The sequence below is a fragment of the Sturnira hondurensis genome, unplaced genomic scaffold, assembly GCF_014824575.4.
Source record: "Sturnira hondurensis isolate 20B ecotype Veracruz unplaced genomic scaffold, ASM1482457v3 Scaffold0005563, whole genome shotgun sequence".
NCBI lineage: Eukaryota > Metazoa > Chordata > Mammalia > Chiroptera > Phyllostomidae > Sturnira > Sturnira hondurensis.
Genome location: NW_028078194.1, coordinates 361,906 through 383,596, shown reverse-complemented (window position 1 = coordinate 383,596; position 21,691 = coordinate 361,906). Strand labels below are relative to the sequence as shown.

The 21,691-nt window shown below is 36.2% G+C and overlaps 1 protein-coding gene across 1 annotated transcript in view; it reads right to left on the bottom strand.

Moving 5' to 3' along the window:
- Positions 1-21,691, bottom strand: part of PTEN (phosphatase and tensin homolog) — a 94,391-nt gene that overhangs the window by 34,814 nt on the left and 37,886 nt on the right. The window contains exon 5 of the mRNA XM_037047409.1: positions 4,930-4,974. Coding sequence (XP_036903304.1) covers positions 4,930-4,974 — 45 coding nt within the window. The remainder of the gene's footprint in view (positions 1-4,929; positions 4,975-21,691) is intronic.

Genomic DNA, 21,691 nt, shown 5'->3' with positions numbered 1-21,691 from the left:
TCAAGCTCAGTACCTCTGAGTATAAAAACCAAACTTTTTCCAGTTCTGCTCCATACTACTACTTATAATTTAAAAAAATGAAAACAGGTTTTAAAAAAAATGCAGTAACAAAATTTTGTCAAAGACAATCTTCCAACAAGAGCCGTATTTGGAACAAAAGAACCAACAAACAGTGATAACGAAAACACTACGAAAATCTCTATAGGTAAGGACAGGGAGTGTGTAAGAATGCATACCAGGACTGGGCGTGATTAAAGTTATCTGTGGAGAAGTTGCTAGGAGAAGAATAGAGACTTTCTTCTTAATTAAAACCTTCTGTCATAACTTCATGCACACTTACACAAAAACTCAAAGTTTCTTGTAAAATTTTTTAATGTTATTAAGTCTCTCAACAAACTTAAATTGAAGATACATAAATAAAGCAATAAAGCAAATAGAATTTGACTGTTAGAATTAATCATTTGTACTTCTTTATAATCAAAATTCAAAAGACATTTTCTTATCATCACCTCATATTGACTTACATGAGACAAGAAAAACAAAGGGGCATTGAAGAAGAAAGAGTTTTTATGAAGTAGTAGACAAAAAGTAAAAAAGGTGATAAGATTAATTAATAGGAAAAGCTTCCATGAAGTGAGATTTGCCATGGAATCAGCTAGGCATGTACATCTCCTCTTAATTCTTTTTTTAAGATTTCATTTACCGTATTTTTAGGACTAGAAGACGTACCAGACCATAAGACACACCTAGATCTTAAAGGAGGAAAATAGGGAAAAAATTTTTGAAGCAAAAAATGTGGTAAAATATTTAATAACCTGTGACCCCACTCCACCACCACCCCTTACACCCCTCTCACACACAGCAAGCCAGGTAAGCTACATTCGGAATATAAGACATACCGTACCCCTCCTTTCCTCCCAAATTTGGGGAATGTGTCCAGAAAAATACATTATTTATTTTTAGAAAGATGGAAAGGGAGAGAGAAAGAGAGGGAAAGAAACACTGACGTATTGATGTGTGTGAGAGATTCATGGATCAGCTGCCTCTCACACACCCTCAACTGGGGATCTCGCCTGCAATCCCAGAATGTGCCCACACTGGGAATCGAACTGGTGACCTTTTGGTTCACTGGCCATTACTCAATCCACTGAGCCACAAGTTAGGGCGTCTTCTTTCCTCCCTTTAATGAAGTTATCCCTATCTTACAGAAGAAAATTGATAAACATTAATAAAAGCTAAATGTTTTCAACAAAATAATACACAGTTCAATGTCAAATATATTGAGATGGCTGAAAAATTCATTTGTTTTTTTTCCCATAAGATGGCTCTAGTAGCACTTAGTTCTCTTTAACTTCATTAAAAGCAATTTTGTTAGACTGTATTATGACATCTGTTTTATCAGCATACATTTAAAAAATCTTATTAAAATTGGTGAATTTTTATGTACCCATTTTAATACTGAAGATGGAAGAAAATAAATAACATTTCTGGCATATCACGCTTTATTACTTCAAGAAAGTAAAAAATGCAACTGAAATGCAAAAATAATTTGTGCAGTGTATGAAGAAGGTGCTGTCACTGACTGAATGTGTTAAAAGTGGTTTGCAGCCCTTGTTGGTGTGGCTCAGTGGATTAAGCACCAGCCTACAGACTGAAAGGTTGCTGGTTCAGTTCTGGGTCAGGACATATGCCTGGGTTGTGGGACAGGTTCCCAGCTGGGGGATGTTTCTCTCCCCTCCACCCTCTCTAAAAATAAATAAATAAAAGCTTAAAAAATTAAAGTGGCTTGCAAAGTTTCATGTTGGAGATTTCTCACTGGACAATGTTCCATGTTCAGGAAGACCAGTTGAGGTTGATAAAAATCAAATCGAGACACTGAGAATAATCAATATTCTACCATGTAAGATACAGCTGACATACTCAAAATACCCAAATCAATAAAGTTTTGTTGAAAATGAAAAACGTGCCTATTTTACAGAAAAAGCTAAACAGATTTTTGGGCCAACCCAATATGATAAAACACAGTATCCAGTGAATATTTAGGTTCCTCAAAGGTAAGAACTATATTATGCCTTTATTACCTATCTCTCCTACTGCTCCCCTTACTCCCACCAGAGTACAGGTTATACAGAGGAACACACAAAAATAAAAAACACTTGCACAAAAAAAAGCTAATTTACTAAGTATTAGTATACCCAACTTTGTTAATGACAGGTTAATTTTGTCCTTTCTTAGAATAACTTAATGAATGCCTAAGAGATATAAAGTCTGTTTATATATTAAGAACTCAATTCTACATTAAGAACTCTCTTTCATCCATGTATGTTGTAAGTGCCATGAAGTTCAATATACTAATAAGTGCAGATATGTCTAATACAAATATTTCAATATTTCTATTTGTTTGCAAAGATATACATCACATATAATCAATACCCTAAATATAAAAGAAATAAATTAGAAACATCTGCTACTTGCCAGACTCACTTACCCAGAGCCAGAAATATAAACGGGTAAGAGGAAAGTGAAGAAGATTGAACACTGACATCAGAAATCAAAACATGCTATAACTAGTGGTTCTAAAAACTTCTCAAGTAAGTAAAATCTGGGGAGGTTAAAAAAGGAATAAACAAACAAAAAATCCCAGGAAGGGAGTATGGCATAAACAGTGGATGGTCTGCTACCACGTGTACCTGTGTGACCTTGTTCAACTCACTTAACTTCTCTAGGCCTCAGAATCCCCATCTGTAAAATGAGAAGGTTGGACTAAATGATCTCTTTCAGGTACTTTCCAGTTCTGAAAGTCTGTGATTCCATTAAATGGAGTGGAGAAAAGGAGTTAAAATATAAGCACCAAAAACTATTCTCAACTAACAAGACATTTCATTAATTTGGGAGTCCACAGTTTGGAAATACAAAAACAAACAGGCAGTCCAGTTCCCAGGGAGATCCCATTGCCAACTTTAATCATAATAACGTAAGTAACCCACGATGCTGACAGTTCAAGCCTAGGTCCTAAATTCTGGAAGCAGGAAGCCACTGCATACAGGAATGAAAAGAATTTCCTTCCCTATCCTTGAATATAATGCTAAACTTGAATAAAATTTTGAAAAAGGCAGAATCTTTCTTTAGTATCTCTCTACCTTCCTTCTGGGACTCTAAATGCACAATCCTGAGAATCTAAGCCTAAAGTAACTTATTTAATAGACTCCAACTTTTGACAGTTGTCTTGTTTTTTCTTTCTTTTTTCACTTAACTTCTAAATCCAGTTGTTCAAAAAGTGCAAAGCTTCATGGTTTTTATATTCCTCCACAGAAACTCTCTAGCATCTGAAACAAGGCTTTGTAGAAGGTAATCAGGAAAAGAGGGTAACACCCACACAGACCATTTGTAAGCTGGGGCCCACCCTAAACTTGTTTCTATAGTGCCTTTTACTTTCTTTTACCTTGTCATCTATTTCTACCATAGCCAGCTCCCCACTACACGCACCATAATCTGACCAGAATGAATTATCTGCCACAGTATGCCAACAGGTTTCTTACGTGCAATTCTCTCTGCCTACAGTGCCACTTCCCCTCCTACTAGGCCTGTGGGTCCATCTCTACTGATGCTCTTCATCCCCACTCAAACATCTTTTCTTTTGGTTTTCTTCCATACAAAAGTTATCTCTTCTATAATACTTTATTTACCTTTCACATTATATTACAAATTACCTGAGGACTAGAACTACATCTTACCTCTGGACCGACAACATATTTAATGATGTCTATCAATCTATTTTATAATGCCATTTCATAATGGCAGTCTACAATGTTTGCTTTTTTGTGAATCTGAGGAAATTAGTGAAAACTCACTAAAGAAACAATATGGGAGTCTATTTCACTCTCAACTCTTATCAGAACAATCACTAAATTAAAGATAAGAAAGCAGTGTTTCGAAAGCCAGTAAGACACAGAAGATACTTGTTGGTGAAGATACAAATGTCCATTGAATATAGAAAAGAATCTTGTTCTTACATTTGACAAATAAACTACAAAAACAGTGAATTAGTATAAATAAATTTAGATAAAAAATGTCCTGGTGATATATATACACATCTCACAGGAAAAATAAAATCCAGGGAGAAAAGTATTTTATTTTTATATACCCTTGTTTAAAAAATAAAAAATGTTCACTATTTTGGGAAAGAAAAATAGTTTTCCAGAGCAGAAACGGCTAAACATCTACTTTTGTTTCTTTCTTCTTCTTTTTAATATTAATGACATTTCTTTTTTCCAGGTGAATTTTATTTTATATTATTTTAATTGTGTTTTTTTCCATTATCATTTAGTCCCCCTTTTATCCCATGCCCACTTCTGTTTCTTCTTTCCTTTTTACATCTCAGTTACAAAATCAAGAGGGGAAAAAAAAGGTCAAAGATAAGGTCAGCTAGCCATATCAATTGGGCAATCCTTCCATCCCTGCCCCAAACAAAGAAAACAACAATTTTAGGTAACTTCAATGGTAAACGCAGTTAGAGAATACCCAAAGAGCTGCCTCAACCGAGTGACCTAGAGACACTTGAATAAGCAAAATTATATTCACTGTGGAGCACACTTTGATGGAAGATGTCACTAATGCTTTAACAGAAGCTCTGCTATATTTTACACTTCAAGTTACTACATGGTTATGGGCTCAAAGATGGGCTAGACGCCAAGTTGTTTACAGCAGATCAAGTAACATAAATCTGTGCCAACACTGTTTTACCTCATCACTACACTTTCTAAATGACCTGACAATGCTCTCAAACAGACTTCTTGAACTAAGTGTTTTAGGAATACAGTTCTATTCAAATATATCTTTCACTTGACCTTATTCTAACAAGGAAATAACTTTCATTTAACAGTTATTTTAGAAGTATTTGGAAGCATACGAATATGAAAATATACTTACAGATTGTATATCTTGTAATGGTTTTTATGCTTTGAATCCAAAAACCTTAAAACAAAACAAACAAAATGCCACCATTAACAAAAATGAGCTAACATTTGAAATTACATTACTGTTAGAAAAACCAAGACAGATTGTATTTTTTCTCTTTCCCTAATCTCAAATACCATTATAGAAAAATAAATAAATAAACTCCAATAAATATTCCAACATGGGTTAAAACTAGTAACCAGAGCATTCTTAAAATAATTATTACATTACACAAATTTATACAATCTGAAGTAAAGTTAGAACTTTTCATAGGATATTTTCATAATCTTCTCTCTTCAACCTAACATAGGTTGAGTATTATGAAATAATTTCTTTAAAGGGTAGCACTAACATTTAACTTACATTACCTAGCTCATGTAGATTTGGGAGAAATAGTCACATGCAATCAAATCAAATCTTAAAAATGACCCTAAAAGCCATAATTTTTTTTCTAACTAAAAACTTCTGATATCTAAAAGATGTAAGTAGTAACTATTAACTCTGTACAAACTTTATTAAGAACTTTCACATATATATTCTCATTTGATTTTCACAGGCAAAACAACGCTTATTCGCATTTTACCAACGAGGGAAGTAGGTTATCAAAGAAATTGCAGGACTCACCCAAGGTCATACAGCTAATAAGTCAAAAAAATTAAGACCAAAGATCCCCCTCCCTCTAAACAATTACTTAAGAAACTAACAACAATTACACCAAACACAATAACTTACTATATATATGCCAGACACTAGGTAAATTAAGTACTTTATGTATATAAATTCATTTAATCCTATGAGGAATTACCAAAGTATAAGGCTAGAGAAATATCAGAATAAAGGGAAGAAAAAAATAGAAAACAGAAGGGAAGATTGAGAGTCCAAGAGGTTCAACACAGGAATAAGAGTTCCAAAGAATAGAAAACACAGAAGAAAATTCAAGAAAAATAGACAAAGCTTAAGGATACGAGTTTCCTACTGAAAAACAGAGTACCCAGCAAAATATCATGAAAATATACCCAAATAAAGGCATGCATATCTCAGTTAAATTTCTGAGTATTGAAGAGATAAACAGACCCTAGAAGCCGCCTAAGAGGAAACAGATTTCATAAAAAGAATGTGGAATCACAATGACATCACCCTTTTTAATGTCAACATTAGCAGCTAGAAAAAAATAAGGTAAAACTTTCAGAATCTGAAAGTCTGAAAAGAGAGACTATAAATCAAGTGTGAATATATTAAAAGGGCATTTTTAAATAAGCAAAGTAAAATAATTTTGCTTCCCATATATTCTCTTTCAGGTAGTTACTAGAGGATGCATTCCACCAAAATGGGTAGGAAACCATAAAAGATGATGTTCCAGGACCTGAAGAGTCAAACTCATGAGAAGAAAAAAGAATGACAGTGACAGAACATTCCAAGCACACAGCACTACAACAAGCCTTGAGAACAACTAATTCAGATTAGGTAGGGCAGACCAAAAGACTCTTAGAAAAAATAAAAGCAATATAATACCAAATGTGCTCAAACACACTGTGAAATTTACACAACGTGGGGGAAGGGCAAATTTAGGGTGAATTAAAGTTAAGAACACAGAAATTAAAGTTAAAAAAGAGGGAAGGAGGAAAATTAGTTTTAATTCCAGGGAAAAACAAATATGCGGGAAAAAATGGTTATAATAGACTATTATATCACTTATTGTGGCTGGTATTTGGTCATATTCACATCGAAAAACCAAAAACTGATGTAACAAAAAAATTACAATATAACTATTGGAAGGAAGGAGAATGGAGAGAAAGTCTGAAAATATGTGTGCTGTTGTTATAGGAGGGAAAAAAAGTGACCATAAACTTGGATGTGAACAATTATGCTACAGCAGTAATAAAAGCAGTATTACTTTGTCAGGAATTGAAATGCTATTTTTCATGTCACACTAGTTGTTGCAGGTATCAAAATATCTACAATCAACAATTCAAAATTAACAGTCACTAGACATGCCAATATTTTTATTTTTAATATTTTATTGTTGTTCTAGTATAGTTATCCCAATTTTCCCCCTTTGCTCTCTCTCTCTCCTCCACCCAGCCCTGCCCCCAAAGTCAGCCCCTACCCTGTTGTCCATACATGTTCCTTAAGTAGACCCTTCCCCTTCTTTCCACCCTTATCCCCGTCTCGCCTCCTCTATGGTCACTGTCAGTCTGTTCCTTGTTTCTATTTTGCTCATTTGTTTTGTTCATTAGGTTCCTCTTATAGGTGAGATTATATGGTATTTGCCTTTCACTATCTGTCTTATTTCACTTAGTGTAATATTCTCCAGTTCTATCCATGCTATAGCAAAAGGTTAAGGGCTCCATTTTTCTTTCTACTGTGTAATGTTCCATTGTGTAAATGTACCACAGTTTTTTGATCTACTCATTTACTGACAGGCACTTAAGCTGTTTGCTGAACGTGGCCATTGTAAGTAACATTGCACTATGAACATAGTGCATAAATTCTTTTGAGGTGGTGTTTCAGAACTCTTAGGGTATAATCCCAGCAGTAAAGTCGCTTAATGCATTAATAATTATATCAGATAATTGGCTTTTAAATATTTTCATAACTACTATAATCCAAACTAATAATTGTTATTTGCAACACCGTGAATTTTATGAATTTAAAGTGACTCTAAGAAGGGGTCCATAAGCCTTACCAGACTGCCAAAAAGATATCAAAGGGTAAGAAGAAACAAAGACAAGTAACCATTTTCTTGGCTGTGGCGGTGATTGTTAATAAACCCTGTAAAAATATTTGGTTCTAATACTTCATGTATACAACTCTCTTTTAAGGTAAATATTTCAGGTATGTGTCACTTTTTGTGATTATTTTTTAAAATAATATTTATTTTCAGTTATAGTTGGCATACAGTATTAGTTTCAGGTGTACAACATAGTGATTCTGCATTCGTAACTTTCAAAGTGATCACCCAAATAAATCTAGTGCACATCTGACACCATATATAGTTACTACACTACTGACTTTGTTCCCTATATTACACTATACATCCCCCTATTTTTGTAACTAGGAATTTGAGTATTTTTTTTTAACTTACTGATTTGAAAGAGAGACAGAGAGAGAGATTGAGATTTGTTGTTCCACTTATTGACGCTTTCATTGGTTGATTATTATATGTGCCCAGACCAGAAATGGAACTCATGACCTTGGCATGTTGGGAGAACACTCTCACCGACTGAGCTATCCACCCAGGGCCAATTTGCACATCTTAATCACCTCCCATTTTTCACCCATCTCCCCAAGCTCCCCTTCCATCTGGCAACCATCAAAATGTCCTCTGTACTCATGAGTTTTATTCCTTTGTTTTTTAGATCCCACATATAAGTAAAATTATATGGTATTTGTCTTTCCTGTATGACTTATTTCACTTAGCATAATGTGCTCTGGGTCCCTCCATGTTGTCACAAATGGCAAGATTTCATTCTTTTTTATGGCCAAGTAATATTCCATTATATATACATACCACTTTATCCATTCATCTATCGATGAATGTTGTGGACCACTCTGCCTGGTTCTAGGAATTGTAACTCAACCCCCTGTGGCTAAGGGCGAGCTATGACCCAGGAATGTGAGCTGCAGGAGATAAAGCTTGTCTCTGGCAGCAAATGCAGCCTCAGTTTCCTCCCTGCCCCCAAAGCATGGTTGGAAGTCCTTGACGAGTAAGGACCCCTCAGAGGAGGGGCAACCTAGGCCAGACGCGACCACTTGAGAGGCCATCATGGAAGGATTTGGGGCGGCGGCGGGGGTGGGGTGGGGGGGGGGAGGCTGCAACAAAGAGCAATGGATGTTCACACACCCACCCCTGCCCTGTCTTTGAGATAGTCCGAGTCCCCAGGTCTTCTGGGAGAAGCGCTTCCTGGCTCTAATCCCCTTAAGCCTGAGTACCTAATGGGGAGAGGTGCAGCTCCTTGTCTTGCCCTGGGGAAAAATCTGGCATCACAAAGACATCCTGTTAAACCTGTGAAATCTGCTCTGCTAGGAGAGCTTTCATTCATATGTTAAGGGTTCTAAGAGGAAACCCTAAAACTCTGTTCCTGCCAGACTCTGACTCAGACTAAGCTCTTAGATTTCTTTGATGCTTGCTGCCCTGTATTCCAGTGTATTACAACCTAATAAAAACCCTTGGAGAAAGAGGCTCAATGCCTTTTCCCCCTGAGAAACTGGCCACTGCTCACGGCCTTTTTCCTCTGGGAAACTGGCTACCTCTCCTCCCCAAGCAGATCACATCACCTCTCCTTTCATCTGTGGTGGTGGTGGTGGTGGTGGTGGAATGTGTGGGAAAAGTCACCCCCTCAGATGAACACTTAGGTTACTTCCCTGTCTTGGCTACTATAAATAACGCTACAGTGAACATAAAAACAAATTATGTCTTTTTGAATTAGTGTTTTGAGTTTCTTCAGATAACTACTCAGAAGTAAAATTGCTGGGTCCTTTGTCTCTTGCTATAGCCTTTGTTTTTAAAGTCTATTTTGTCTGATGTACATACTGCTAACCAAACTTTCTTTTGTTTCCATTTGCATTAAATATCTTCTTCCACCCTCTACTCTTAGTCTCTTTGTGTCTTTCATTCTGAAGTGGGTCTCTTGTAGAAATAAGACCCATGTGAACCTGTCTTTTAATTAAAGAATTTACTTCATTTACATTTAAATTAACTGCTGCTAGGGACATAGTTATTGCCATTTTATTATTTGTGCTTTTTAAAAATCCTCACGGGATGCCATACTTACTGATTTTAGAGAGGGTGGAAGGGAGCAGGAAGGAGAGAAACATCCATGCAATAGAGAAACACTGACTGCCTCTTGTTTGCACCTTGACTGGAGACCAAGTCTGCAACCTAGGCATGTACCCCATCTGGGAATTGAACCCAGAACCCTTTGGTTCACAGGATGATGCTCCAACCAACTGAGCCACACCAGCCAGGGCTATTCATATGTTTATCTTACTTCTTCTTCAAAAGGGAGACCCTTCAACATGTCTCAGAATACTAGTTTGGTGGTGATAAACTCTAGCTACTTTTTTGTCTGGGAAGCTCTTTATCTGTCCTTTGATTCTAAATGATAGCCTTACTGGGTAAAGTATTCTTGGTTGTAGGTCCCTATTTTTTTTACCACTTTGAATATTTTATGTCAATCCCTTCTGGCCTGCAAGTTTCTGTTGAGAAATCAGCCTTTATATAGTTTGATGAGAGTTCCCTTGCAGGTAATTTTCTATTGCTGCTTTTAAGATTCTCTGTCTTTGACCTTTGCCATTTTAATTATGCTGTGTTTTGGTGTGGGCCTCTGTGGATTCATCTTGTTTGGGACTCTCTGCACTTCCTGGGCTTGTATGTCTATTTCCTTCACCAGGTTAGGGAAGTTTTCTTTCATTATTTTTTTCAAATGGGTTTTCAATTCTTTGCTCTCTCTCTTCTCCTGGTTCCCCTGTGATGTGAAGGTTAGTACATTTAATGGTGTCCCAGAGACCCCTTGAACTAGCATAAATTTTAGAAATCTTTTCTTTATGCTCTTCTGATTGGATGTTTTCTGCTACCTTGTCTTCTAATTTGCTAATTCAATCCAATGCTTCATCTAATCTCTTGCTTCCCTCTAAATGTATTCTTCATTTCAATTATACTATTCATTTCTGACTGGTTCTTTATGTTTTCTATCTTCATTTTTATGTTTCCTATCCCTTTCTTCAAGTTCTCACTGAGCTCATCTACTATTCCCCTAATTAAGCATCCTTATAATCAGTGTTTTAAACTCTGCATCTAACAGATTGCTTGTCTCCATCTTGTCTTTTTGAAACTTGTTTCAAAAAGAAATAAAAAAATTATTTTTTATTTCTTTTTTGTGTTTGATAATACAGACTTACTGTATTTTTTTCCCATTACCATTTATCCCCTGTATATCCCCTGCCTCACCACAATCACCATACTGTTGATTCTTTTTCTGAAAGTTTTTTCTGTTCTTTCATTTGGGACGTTTCCTTGTCTCCTCATGTTGGCTGTTTCCCTGTGTTTGTTTCTATGTATTAGGTTGAGGCACTACATCTCCTGGTCTTGGTACAGTGGCCCTATGCAGTAGGAGTCATATGGGGACCTAGTGATGAAATCTCCCTGGTCACCTGAGCCAAGTGCTTCAGGTGTGTCCCTTGTGTTGGTTTTGTGTGTCTTCCTGTGGTAGTTGAGCATTGATTGCTGCTGGCATTTCAATGGGAGGGACTGACCCTCAGACTGACTGGCTGTGAAGAATGGACATGATTACATCAGAGGAGCTGTTGTGAAGGGGCTGACCCCATGAAGCAGAATTTGCTTTAGCAGTGCTCTAGTGTCTGCTGAGTTCGCCCTTTGGGTGTATCTTCTGTGCATGTGTTTGGGTGGTGCTCTGGTGTGGTCGGAAGCTGGCCAATACATGCTAGTTCTGGGGCCTCTTAGAAATGCCTCTGGTTCAGGGCAACATCCCTTGCTGCCTGTGCCTGGTCTAGGGCCGCCTGGTATGAGCTAAAAAAATAATCTGCAGATGCTTGCCACTTGTGCTGGGCTTGGAGGTAACTGGAAGAGACTAAACTGTGAACCAAGGCCAGATGCCACTAGTGCAAGTTTTGGGACTGCTAAGCAAGAGAACTCGGCATGCCAAGGACAGCTACTGCTTGTTTGGGGATTGTGAACCTTTGAGAGACTTTAGGAAAGTCCCTAAGCAAGAGCTGAGACAGGCCATTTTTACAGAAAAGCTGCGTGAAGTGGCTTGGGTGGGCGTGCAAGTTTGTTAAGGTGAGGTTCCAAGGAAACAGCAGTGTGAGGCCAGGTTGTTAGCCAGGGTAATGGAGATTCAGACTTGGTGCATCCAGTGCCTATACGCAAGACTAGAAGAAAGGCTCAATAAGGGAACTGTGTCTACCAGCATTTCTGCCTGGAAAAAAAGCTGTCCCTCCAGTCCTGGCCCGAAAGCTGAATATAAGTAGGTTCCTCTTCATGTGCCTCTGGGTGCTGCCCCAGCAGTGGAGTTCAGAGCGAGTGAGTCTGGAAACAAGTAAATATGGGTTCTGGCACTTTAAAAGCAATGCATGATGTGGTTCAGTGGATTGAGTGTCAGCCTGCAAACCAAAGGGATGATGGTTTGATTTCCAAACAGGGCACATGCCTGGGTTATGGGCCAGGTCCCCAGTACAGGGCACACAAGAGACACCCACACATTGCTGTCTCTCTCCCTTTCTTTCTCCCTTCCCCTCTCTCTAAAAATAAATACATAAATTCTTTTTTAAAGGAAAAATATAGCCCTGGCTGGCCTAGCACAGTGGATTGAGCATGGGCTGCAAACAAAAGGGTCACAGGTTCAATTCCCAGTCAGGGCACATGCCTGGGTTGCAGGCCAGGTCCCAAGTGGGGGCCAAGTGAGAGCAACTACACATTGATGTTTTTTTTCCCTCTCTCTCTCTCTCTCTCTTTCTCCTTCCCTTCCCCTCTCTCTAAAACTAAATAAATAAATAAAATTAAAAAAGGAAAAATACAGAGCAATGCATGGGATTCAAACAGGCCTCCAGCTCACTCAGCAACAATCACCTTTGGTTTTCACAGCCAGAAATTATGGAAATTCCTCTTCCTGGCACTGAAACCCTGGGCTGAGGAGCCCAGTGTGGGGTTACGACTCCTAACTCCTCCGGGGGGACATCCCCAGATGAGACATCCCTCCTGTTTCTTTAACCACCACACCTCTCCAGTCCATATCTCTATTCCTCCTACCAGTCCAACACGGCATCTACTATATATCCTTAGCTATAGAACTTCTGTTCAGCCAGTCTTTGGGAGGTTCTCAATGATGGTCGTTCTACAGTTTAGTTGTGATTTTGATGTGGTCGTGGGAGGAAGAGCACACAGCGTTTACCTACTCCTCCATCTTGACTAAAAGTTATAATTCTTTGTTTTAACCCACTACTTCAACCACAACCAAGGAAGCACTGATGCTAGATTATGTTAAGAAGACTTATACTGAACTATAATATACTATAGTGAAAATGGTATGTTACACATCCTTTCAGTCTCTTTTACCCTATTTTCTACATTCCTGTAGCTTTCCAAATTGTACTTTTGAATTTTTCTTTAAACTAAGGCAAAATTTACATACAGTAAATACACATATGTAAAGTGTACAATTCTATGAGTTTTGTTTACCACCACCTCAATTAAGATAAAGTACACTTTCAGAACCCAAGAAAACTTCCTTCATGACCACTTGCACTCAAACTGCACTAAGCTCCCAGGCAGCTACCAATATTACCATAGATTAATCTGGTCTTGAATTTCATATATTGTATTTTTTGAACTATAAGACACACTTTTCTACCCCCCTCAAACCCCAGCAAATTTGGGAGGAATAATGATTGTTAATGCTGCTGTTGAGTTCTGTTTACATTTACATTGGTGAAATATTATGTTTTTTATGTTACTAAATATTTTACATCTTTTATTTCAAAACTATTTTTCCTATTTTCCTCCTCTAAAACCTAGGTAAGTCTTATGGCCCGAAAAATACGGGTAAGTGACAAGGAGATAGCCAACCTATCAGGTGCAGAGTTCTAAACACCAGTAATCAGGATGCTCAAAGAAATGATTGAGCTCAGGTCACAAAATGAAGAAAAAAGTGAAAGCTATACAAAGTGAAATAAAAAAAAAAATATACAGGAGACCAACAATGAAGGGAAGGAAACAGGGACTCAAATCAATAATTTGGACCAGAAGGAAGAAATAAACATTCAACCAGAACAGAATGAAGAAAACAAGAATTCATAAAAGAATTCATGAGGAGAGGCTTAGGAACCTCCAGAACAACCTCCAAAAACCAAATCACAGGGGTGCCAGAAGGAAGAGAGAAAGAGCAAGAAACTGAAAACTTATTTGAACACATAAATGAAGAAAAACTTCCCCAATCTTGTGAAGGAACAAGACATGCAGCTCTCTCCTGAATGTTCGGAGTGTTTCAAAGTTGGATCCAAGAAGAAATACACCAAGACACATCATAGTTAAGTTACCCAAGTTTAAAGATAAGGAGAGAATCATGAAAGCAGCAAGAGGAAAGGAGACAGTTACCTAAAAAGGAGTGCCCATAAGAGTATAAGCTGATTCTCAAAAGAAACTTTTCAGGCTAGAAGAGGCTGGATAGAAATATTTGAAGTCATGAAAGGCAAGAACCTACATTCAATATTACTCCATCCAGCAAAGCTATCATTTAGAATGGAAGTGCAGATAAAATGCTTCCCAGATAAGATCAAGTTCAAGGAGTTCATCATCTCCAAGCCCTTATTGCATGAAATATTAAAGGGACTTATCTAGGAAAAAGAAGAAAATCAAAAACTATGAACAGTACAATGACAACAAATTCACAACTATCAACAACTGAACCTAGAAAACAAAAACAAACTAAACAAACTAAGCAAACAACTAGGACAGGAACAAAATCATAGATATGGAGATCACATAGAGGGTTATCAGTGGGGAGGGGGAAGGGGAAGAATGGAGGAAAAGGTACATGGAATAAGAAACATAACTGGTAGATACAACATAGACAGGGATAAGTTAAGAACAGTATGGGAAATGGAGAAGCCAAACTACAACCCATGGAGATGAACTAACTATGGCAGGGGAGATGCTGGAGGCAGAGTGTATGCAGGGTGGAGGGGGTAAAGGGGAGAAAAAAAATGGGACAACTGTAGTAGCATAATGAATAAAATATACTTAAAAAAATAAAATAAAATACACACATACAAAGAGGTACAGCTAAAAATTCAACAGAAGAGTTAAAATGCAATACCTAAAATTACGCTATTAACTACGAAGAGGAAAAGAAAAGAGAAATGTGAGAGAATGAGAGTGAATATCAAACAAACTAAACACAAATAGAAAGATGGTAGATGTAAACAAAACATATCAATAATTATATTAAAATATAAATGGACCACACACTCCAATTAAGAAAGTCAGTGATTATGGAACAACTTAAAAATTGATCTTCATAATACTTCTTTATGAAATGTACTACATATGTTTACATTACGCGCTATATAAGTTGGAGCATGCTCCAGGCAAGTTAATATACTATGCAGTATTCAACTGAGAAGATTACATAAATCAAATGCTGGCTTTCTGTAATACCACACTTCTGAATTCACACTGATAGAAAGAAAGGAGTCTGGGTTGCAAAGATAAGCTTTATACTGACTCTGAAAAGGCTTCAGAAATTCAGTTATTACTTTAGTGAAGTTACTCTGGTTGTTCCGGGTCTGATCCACCTCTCAGATCTAACCCTGTCATCGCATACAGAGTGGCACTTTTTATCTGGGGCAAATTCAAGCTCATGCTATGACTGATTTATTAGTATCATATGACTATAAGGGAAATATATTAATTTAAAAACCCAACTTCCAAAAGAACTAAATTATTCCTATCTTTATGACCAGCCCAATATCTCATTACCTTTCACCTTTGAGAAATGAAATCACAATGGTAGTTATAAATGTGGATTCAAATAAGAGTAGTTAGTTAAATGAAGCAATTTTTAACAGACTGAGACATTCTGATGTTTCCATACCCACAACAGTAATGCTCTTGCCAAAAATATCTGAAATTCACTGGCCAAGGCTTCCTTTCCCTTGGCCATGCTTTTCTCATGCTCAATAATAGCTAATCAATCCTTCTTTCCAACAAAAGGCTTTAGTAGACAAACTAGATATATTTCACTGGATTAAATTCAAGTGTTTCCGTAAGGCCCAAGAGTTACTCTGTTTCTTAAAAGTCGATTGGTTTATCTTTGTTTGGCAACAATACACATTGATATTAAACTTTACATAATTAGAGCAATATATAATTTTCAAGTACAGGAGTAACTAGTACAAAATTCATCTAACAAAAATTTATTGAGTACCTGCTATGTGACAAGCACTACTGTAAACACAGTGGTAACAAAAATCCAAGCGCTGACAACCACATCCTATCAACAAATACTCCTAGCAGCTAGAGAGAAACCCTGGTGCAAAGCCCCCTTTTCAAGGAATCCAGTTCAGAAAACAGCCTACGAACATTGGACAGCTCCCACAAATCCAAAAATAAATTTAAAGGAAAATAAGCATCTGAAAAAAAAAAAAGCAGAATAGTTACTTATTCGCTACCTTTTTCTATAGCTAACTCACTATTTAGTAACCATATTTATTTCCTCGGGTGTATTCATGTTAAATCAGCATTTGCTCTCAGAACCCTAATATACCTATAGTTACTACTGCTACTACTAAAACATAAAATTGAATTGTTATTTTTCTTTTCAAAACTCAAATAATCTCTACCTTAATCCCATTAATACAGATAAACTCCAAACATTCTAGACCTTAACTATTTTTTCTCAGTTATCTTCAGGTTTCAAAATTAAAATTAATTAGCCCTGGCTGGTGTAGCTCAGTGGATTGAGCACGGGCCTGCAAACCAAAGGTCTGTGGTTTGATTCCCAGTCAGGGCACATGCTCAGGTTGCAGGCCAATTACCAGCAGGGGATGCACGAGAGGCAAACATACATTGATATTTCTCTCCCTTTCTTCTTCCCTTCCCCTCTAAAGATAAATTAATTTAATTTAAAAATTAAAATTAATTATATATTAAATACAAGGAAAGTAACTATATTGCTTAAAAAATGACTTTTAACTCTTGCCTACACGGTGTTGCTTGCTTTCTCCTACACTACCCTGAGTTAAACAGAAAAGCAAAACTAAGAGTTGTGTATTAAATTCTGCTCAAAGATAATGATCCTCAGTCCTAAAGAAAATCTACTCCCTTTAAAGAGGCATAAAACTAGAGGGAAAAGAAATAAACAGTAAAGTAAGTGACCTATGACTCACTGAAAAAATGAGAAGGCTATTAAAAATAGTATGAATATGAAATTGCCAAACATTTCTCCAAAGAAGTTTTATCATTTTGGACTTTTACCAATGTAAATGAGAGTTCCAATTGATCCTCATTTTTGCCAATCCACCAGACATTTAGTCATCATGAAGACAGCATCTCATCTCATTAAGACAGTTTTAATTTTAGTTTCTTTGATGACGCATTTTGAATATATTTTCATATGCTTATCGATCATTCAGAGATCTTCTTTTTAACACTTCTGTTCACATTTTGCCCTTTTCTCTGCAGTAGTGTTCAACCTGCGGCCTGTCCTAGGATGGCTATGAATGTTAGCCAACATAAAATTGTAAATTTACTTAAAACGGTATGAGACTTTTTTTCTAATTATGTGTCACAATATATTTAATGTGACCCAAGACAACTCTTCTTCTTCCAGTGTTGCCCAGAGATGCTCAAAGGTTGGACACCTCTGCTTTATTGGATTGTTCCCACAAATCTGTAAGAGCATCTTTATACTGTATGAAATTCAAGTCCTTTGCCAAATGCATTGTGAATTACCTTTTTATTTTACTAATGGCGTCCCTCAAAGAAAAGTTCTATATGTTGATGAAGTCTAATTTGTCTATTTTTTCTTATATGCTAAATTTTGTATGGATTGCCTAAGAAATCTTTTACTAAATCAAAGGTCATGAAGATTTTCCTGTTTTTATCCAAAAATTTTTTGGTTTTACATTTTATTTATATATTTATATTATCTATTTTAAGTTAGTTTTTGTCTATTATGAGAAGGTTCGTTTAATTTTTCATAGTGACATCCAGTTGTGTCAGCATAATGTGTTAATAAGAATATTCCTTCCCCAGTAAATTATCACCCTCATCAAAAACTATATATGTGAGCTTTTCTAGAACCTCTATTCTGTTCCACTAATCTGTATCATATGATCCAGCAATTCTACTCATAGGTATTTAGCCTACAGAAATAAAAATGTATGTCCACAAAAATCTTGTATGTGTATGCTTATAACAGCTTTGTTCCAAAAAGATCCAAACTGAAAACAGCCCAAATGTCCATCAGAGGTGAATGAATAAATTATATCATATCCATGCAATGGAATACACCTCAGCAATAAAAAAAATTATTGATACAAACAATAGGGATGAATTACAAAATTATTATGCCAAGAGAAAGAAGCCAGACACAAAAGAGTCCACACTGTATAATTGCATTTACATAAGAATTCTACTATAGGAAAAACTTATCTACAGTGAGAGAGAAAAAAATGTAGATATTGCCTGGAACTAGAGTCGGTGTCTAATAACAAAGGGACAAGAGGAAACTTTTTACCATAACAGAAGTTTTCAAAATCTTGATTGCGGTAATGTTCACATGGGGTGAACATACAGGGTCTGGCAGAAGTAAGGCCTGCTAGAGTGTGGTTAGTGGGGTAATAACATGGGTTTAATAACTTTTAGTTTTAATTTGAACATTTCACCTAAAGTGTACTTAAGTGTGATATTGTTATGTTACAGAATTACATGCTTCCGATTTTGTAATAACAGATTCTGTAATAAAAAAAGGGTGTTATTTGTTATACTGGACCCTCTGTATGATAAAACTCCCTGAACTGTACATTTGAAATGGGTCCACTTTATTGCATATAAATTATAACTCAGTCAAGTTTAAGAACAATTTGATTATAACTATCAATGTGTAAAATGCAACTCAAAAACACCTCAAAAACACCTCAAATTTCTTTTGATTAATACCAGGCACAGCAGAAAGAGCACATCATCTTTGGAAATTATTAACTTTTTAGAATGAAAAGAAAAACAGTATTATCTAGAATACCACTGTCCAATATAACCTTCCACAATAATAAAAATGTTGTATATCTGTGCTGTCCAACTACAACTCTTTTGCTAACTAAGAATAAAGAACAAGTTTGAGTGGAAATGCCAGGAAACAGAGAAAGTGCTCATATAATTTTAGAGTTCACGTCAGAACAAGGAGGAAATACTGGAGTAGTTAGATATGATACAGATCAGTAAAACAAATTTCAAAAGCTTCATTTAAATAACAGGCTATGAATTCATAACTCAAAAAACAAAAAGGAAAGACTAAGACTATGTAAACAATTACAAAATGATCCACAAAGGAGGCAAAACAAAAATTATCTAAAATAAGAACTTAGCCTTTAAGTTCAGATTTTAAAAGGCATATATAACAACCAGGTGTAAATAATCACATAAAAATTGTAAATACAAAAGAAAGGGCTTAGAGTGGGGTAAATGTTTGTAACAAATAAAAGAACAATAAATAAGGCAGAATTCCACAAGTTAAACAGCTGTATAATGCTAGAGGTGGGGGGAAAAAAGCAGGAACTCCTAAATTCCCTTTCACTTCCATCTTCACAGTCCAGGATAATGCTGTTCAGTTACTGAAGAGCGGTGAGTGCACAACATTTCTGTAGGTTAAAAGTATTTTCTAATTTGCTACTTCAGCAACATTATTTCTTAAAAATATTTATCAACGGAAAAATCTTTGATATTCCATGATTTTACTTATTTGTAGGCATATAGTAAGCAGTCAATAACTCAAAACAGAGATAATCCTCCACATTCTGTATCTCTGCTTCATCTGAAATCTCATAAAATGAAAATGGCAAGAGAGGCAAGGCAATATAAAATTGTTTGAAGAAAGAGTACCACTAATTATTTTTCAAAGAGTTCATAAAAATAATTAAAGAAAAAAAACCTTAAATAAATCATTGAAGACAGGGTCAGGACACACCTACAAACCAAAGGAAAAAAATAGGTCACACCAATAAACATCACAAAGTTGCTTATCCCTCAATTAAAGAAATGTAATCAAAAATCGAAGTACAACAAACTGCAAAGTTTAAGTCTAAGAATTCAGTTTTCCCAGGTTGTAAGAGGGGAACAATATACTGTTATATGCTGGTGAGAATATAAAATAGTAACATTTTTTTTAGGGCAAAAGTTTAAACCCTGGATCCACTGGTCCCAGCAACTCCACCGCTAAGCATTTACCTTAAAGGTAAATTTGCAAAAAGGACACCAAGATGCACAGGTAAAATGTTTATTAAATCACTGCTTTTAATAGCCATAAACTGGAAACAACTTAAATATATCAAAGAGAACTGTTTATTATAGTATCATCATAAAATGGAATAAAAAACAGCCAATAAAAGAATCAATTATATCTCCTTTCCTAAGTATGTTAAATGAAAAAAAAAAAAAAGCAAGATGCAGAAGAGTATGCAGTATGTTCATTCCCATTTGTTTTTCTTAAAGAGTGGGTATACGATGAAAACAACTTTTTAAAGAATATACAAGCCCTGGCTGCTGGGGCTCAGTGAACTGAGTGCCAGCCTGCAAACCTAAGAGGGATCAGGTCAAGTCCCAGTTTAGGGCAAGTGCCTGGGTTGCAGGCTGGGTCCCCAATTGGGGGCACGTGAAAGGCAACCACACACTGACTGGTGTTTCTTTCCCTCTCTTTCTCCCTTCCTTCCCCTCTCTAAAAATAAATAAATAAAATCTTTTTTAAAAAATAAGGAATATATGAAGCTTTTAACTACAGACATCTTTGGGAAGAGGGTCTCAGGATAGGAAGAGTAAAGTATGAGAAATTTGTAAGGGATACTGTCATCTTTGGGCTGCTAAGCATTCCAAACAATTCTAATTTAAAGAAGTGAGAAGCAAATACTCTTTTCCCCATCTTTCAAGTGTAGAGGCTTAGAACAATTAGGTCTTCCTATTCTAGACACTGAATTTTAGGTACTGAGAATGAGGTGCAGAGGAGTCAGAGATAACTCAGAGTTCTCCAGAGGAGCTGAAACTTTATAGCTATCGCCAATATCCAGTCATGACAGCAGTACCAGGGACAGCAAGAATCCAAGCAGTAATGTCCTAAGCAGAAACTACTCTTACTGTAACCTCCTGACTATGTCTTGCTTCCCTTAGCTTCTGCAGCCTTCAAAGTCTGGTTCGCTAATTACAGGCTATAAGCTATCTAATATTTTTCAAAAGATTTTTTTCTGATTTAGAATTACTTTCAGTCTTATGCAAACAAGAACTCTGACTTCTTTTACAGTATTTTCCTACAGGTTTTTTTAAGTGAGTGTTGGTGAAATCATACTTTTTCGTCTGCTCCCTTTAATATTTAAACTTTATGATTTCTTATCTAGCACTTTCGGCAACAGTGAGACTAGCAGAAGAACAATCTATTTAAAAGAAAATATCACAGCATTTTAAAAAAGGAAGGAGGGGTAAGTTCTCTCAAAGAACTTGAACATTGCTTAGGAAAACATTCACTATGGCTGCCCCTCCCACTTCCTCCTTTCTCCTCCCAAGGATTTCATGCTCACATCTGGCTCACTGCCTTAGAAGTATGATACAATAGAAAGGCGGAAAAAAGCAAGAAAACCGCATTTCCAAAGGGAAATGGGAAAATTCACTGTAGATATTTGGAAAGTAGACAAAAACTTAGATAAGAGCAGATAGGTTAATTTCCACAAAACTTGGAAAATCAAGAATACAAATCTTTCTAATACAACTATACCTTACAAAATTCAACGTAGTAAAATCCTGATTCATTAAGGACAGTTGTGGGGGAGGATGGGGGGTGGGATGGGATGGGAGTAATAGACAGAAAACTGTACTTGAAAAATAATTAAATAAAAAAATTGGGGGGAAAAAAGGACAGTTGTGAGAATAAACACTGCTTTCCTATTTTCTAGCCTTTACTTTCCTCAAAGAATTTTTATGATACAGTTCTAAAGAAGCTGCCTATTGTCAAAATAA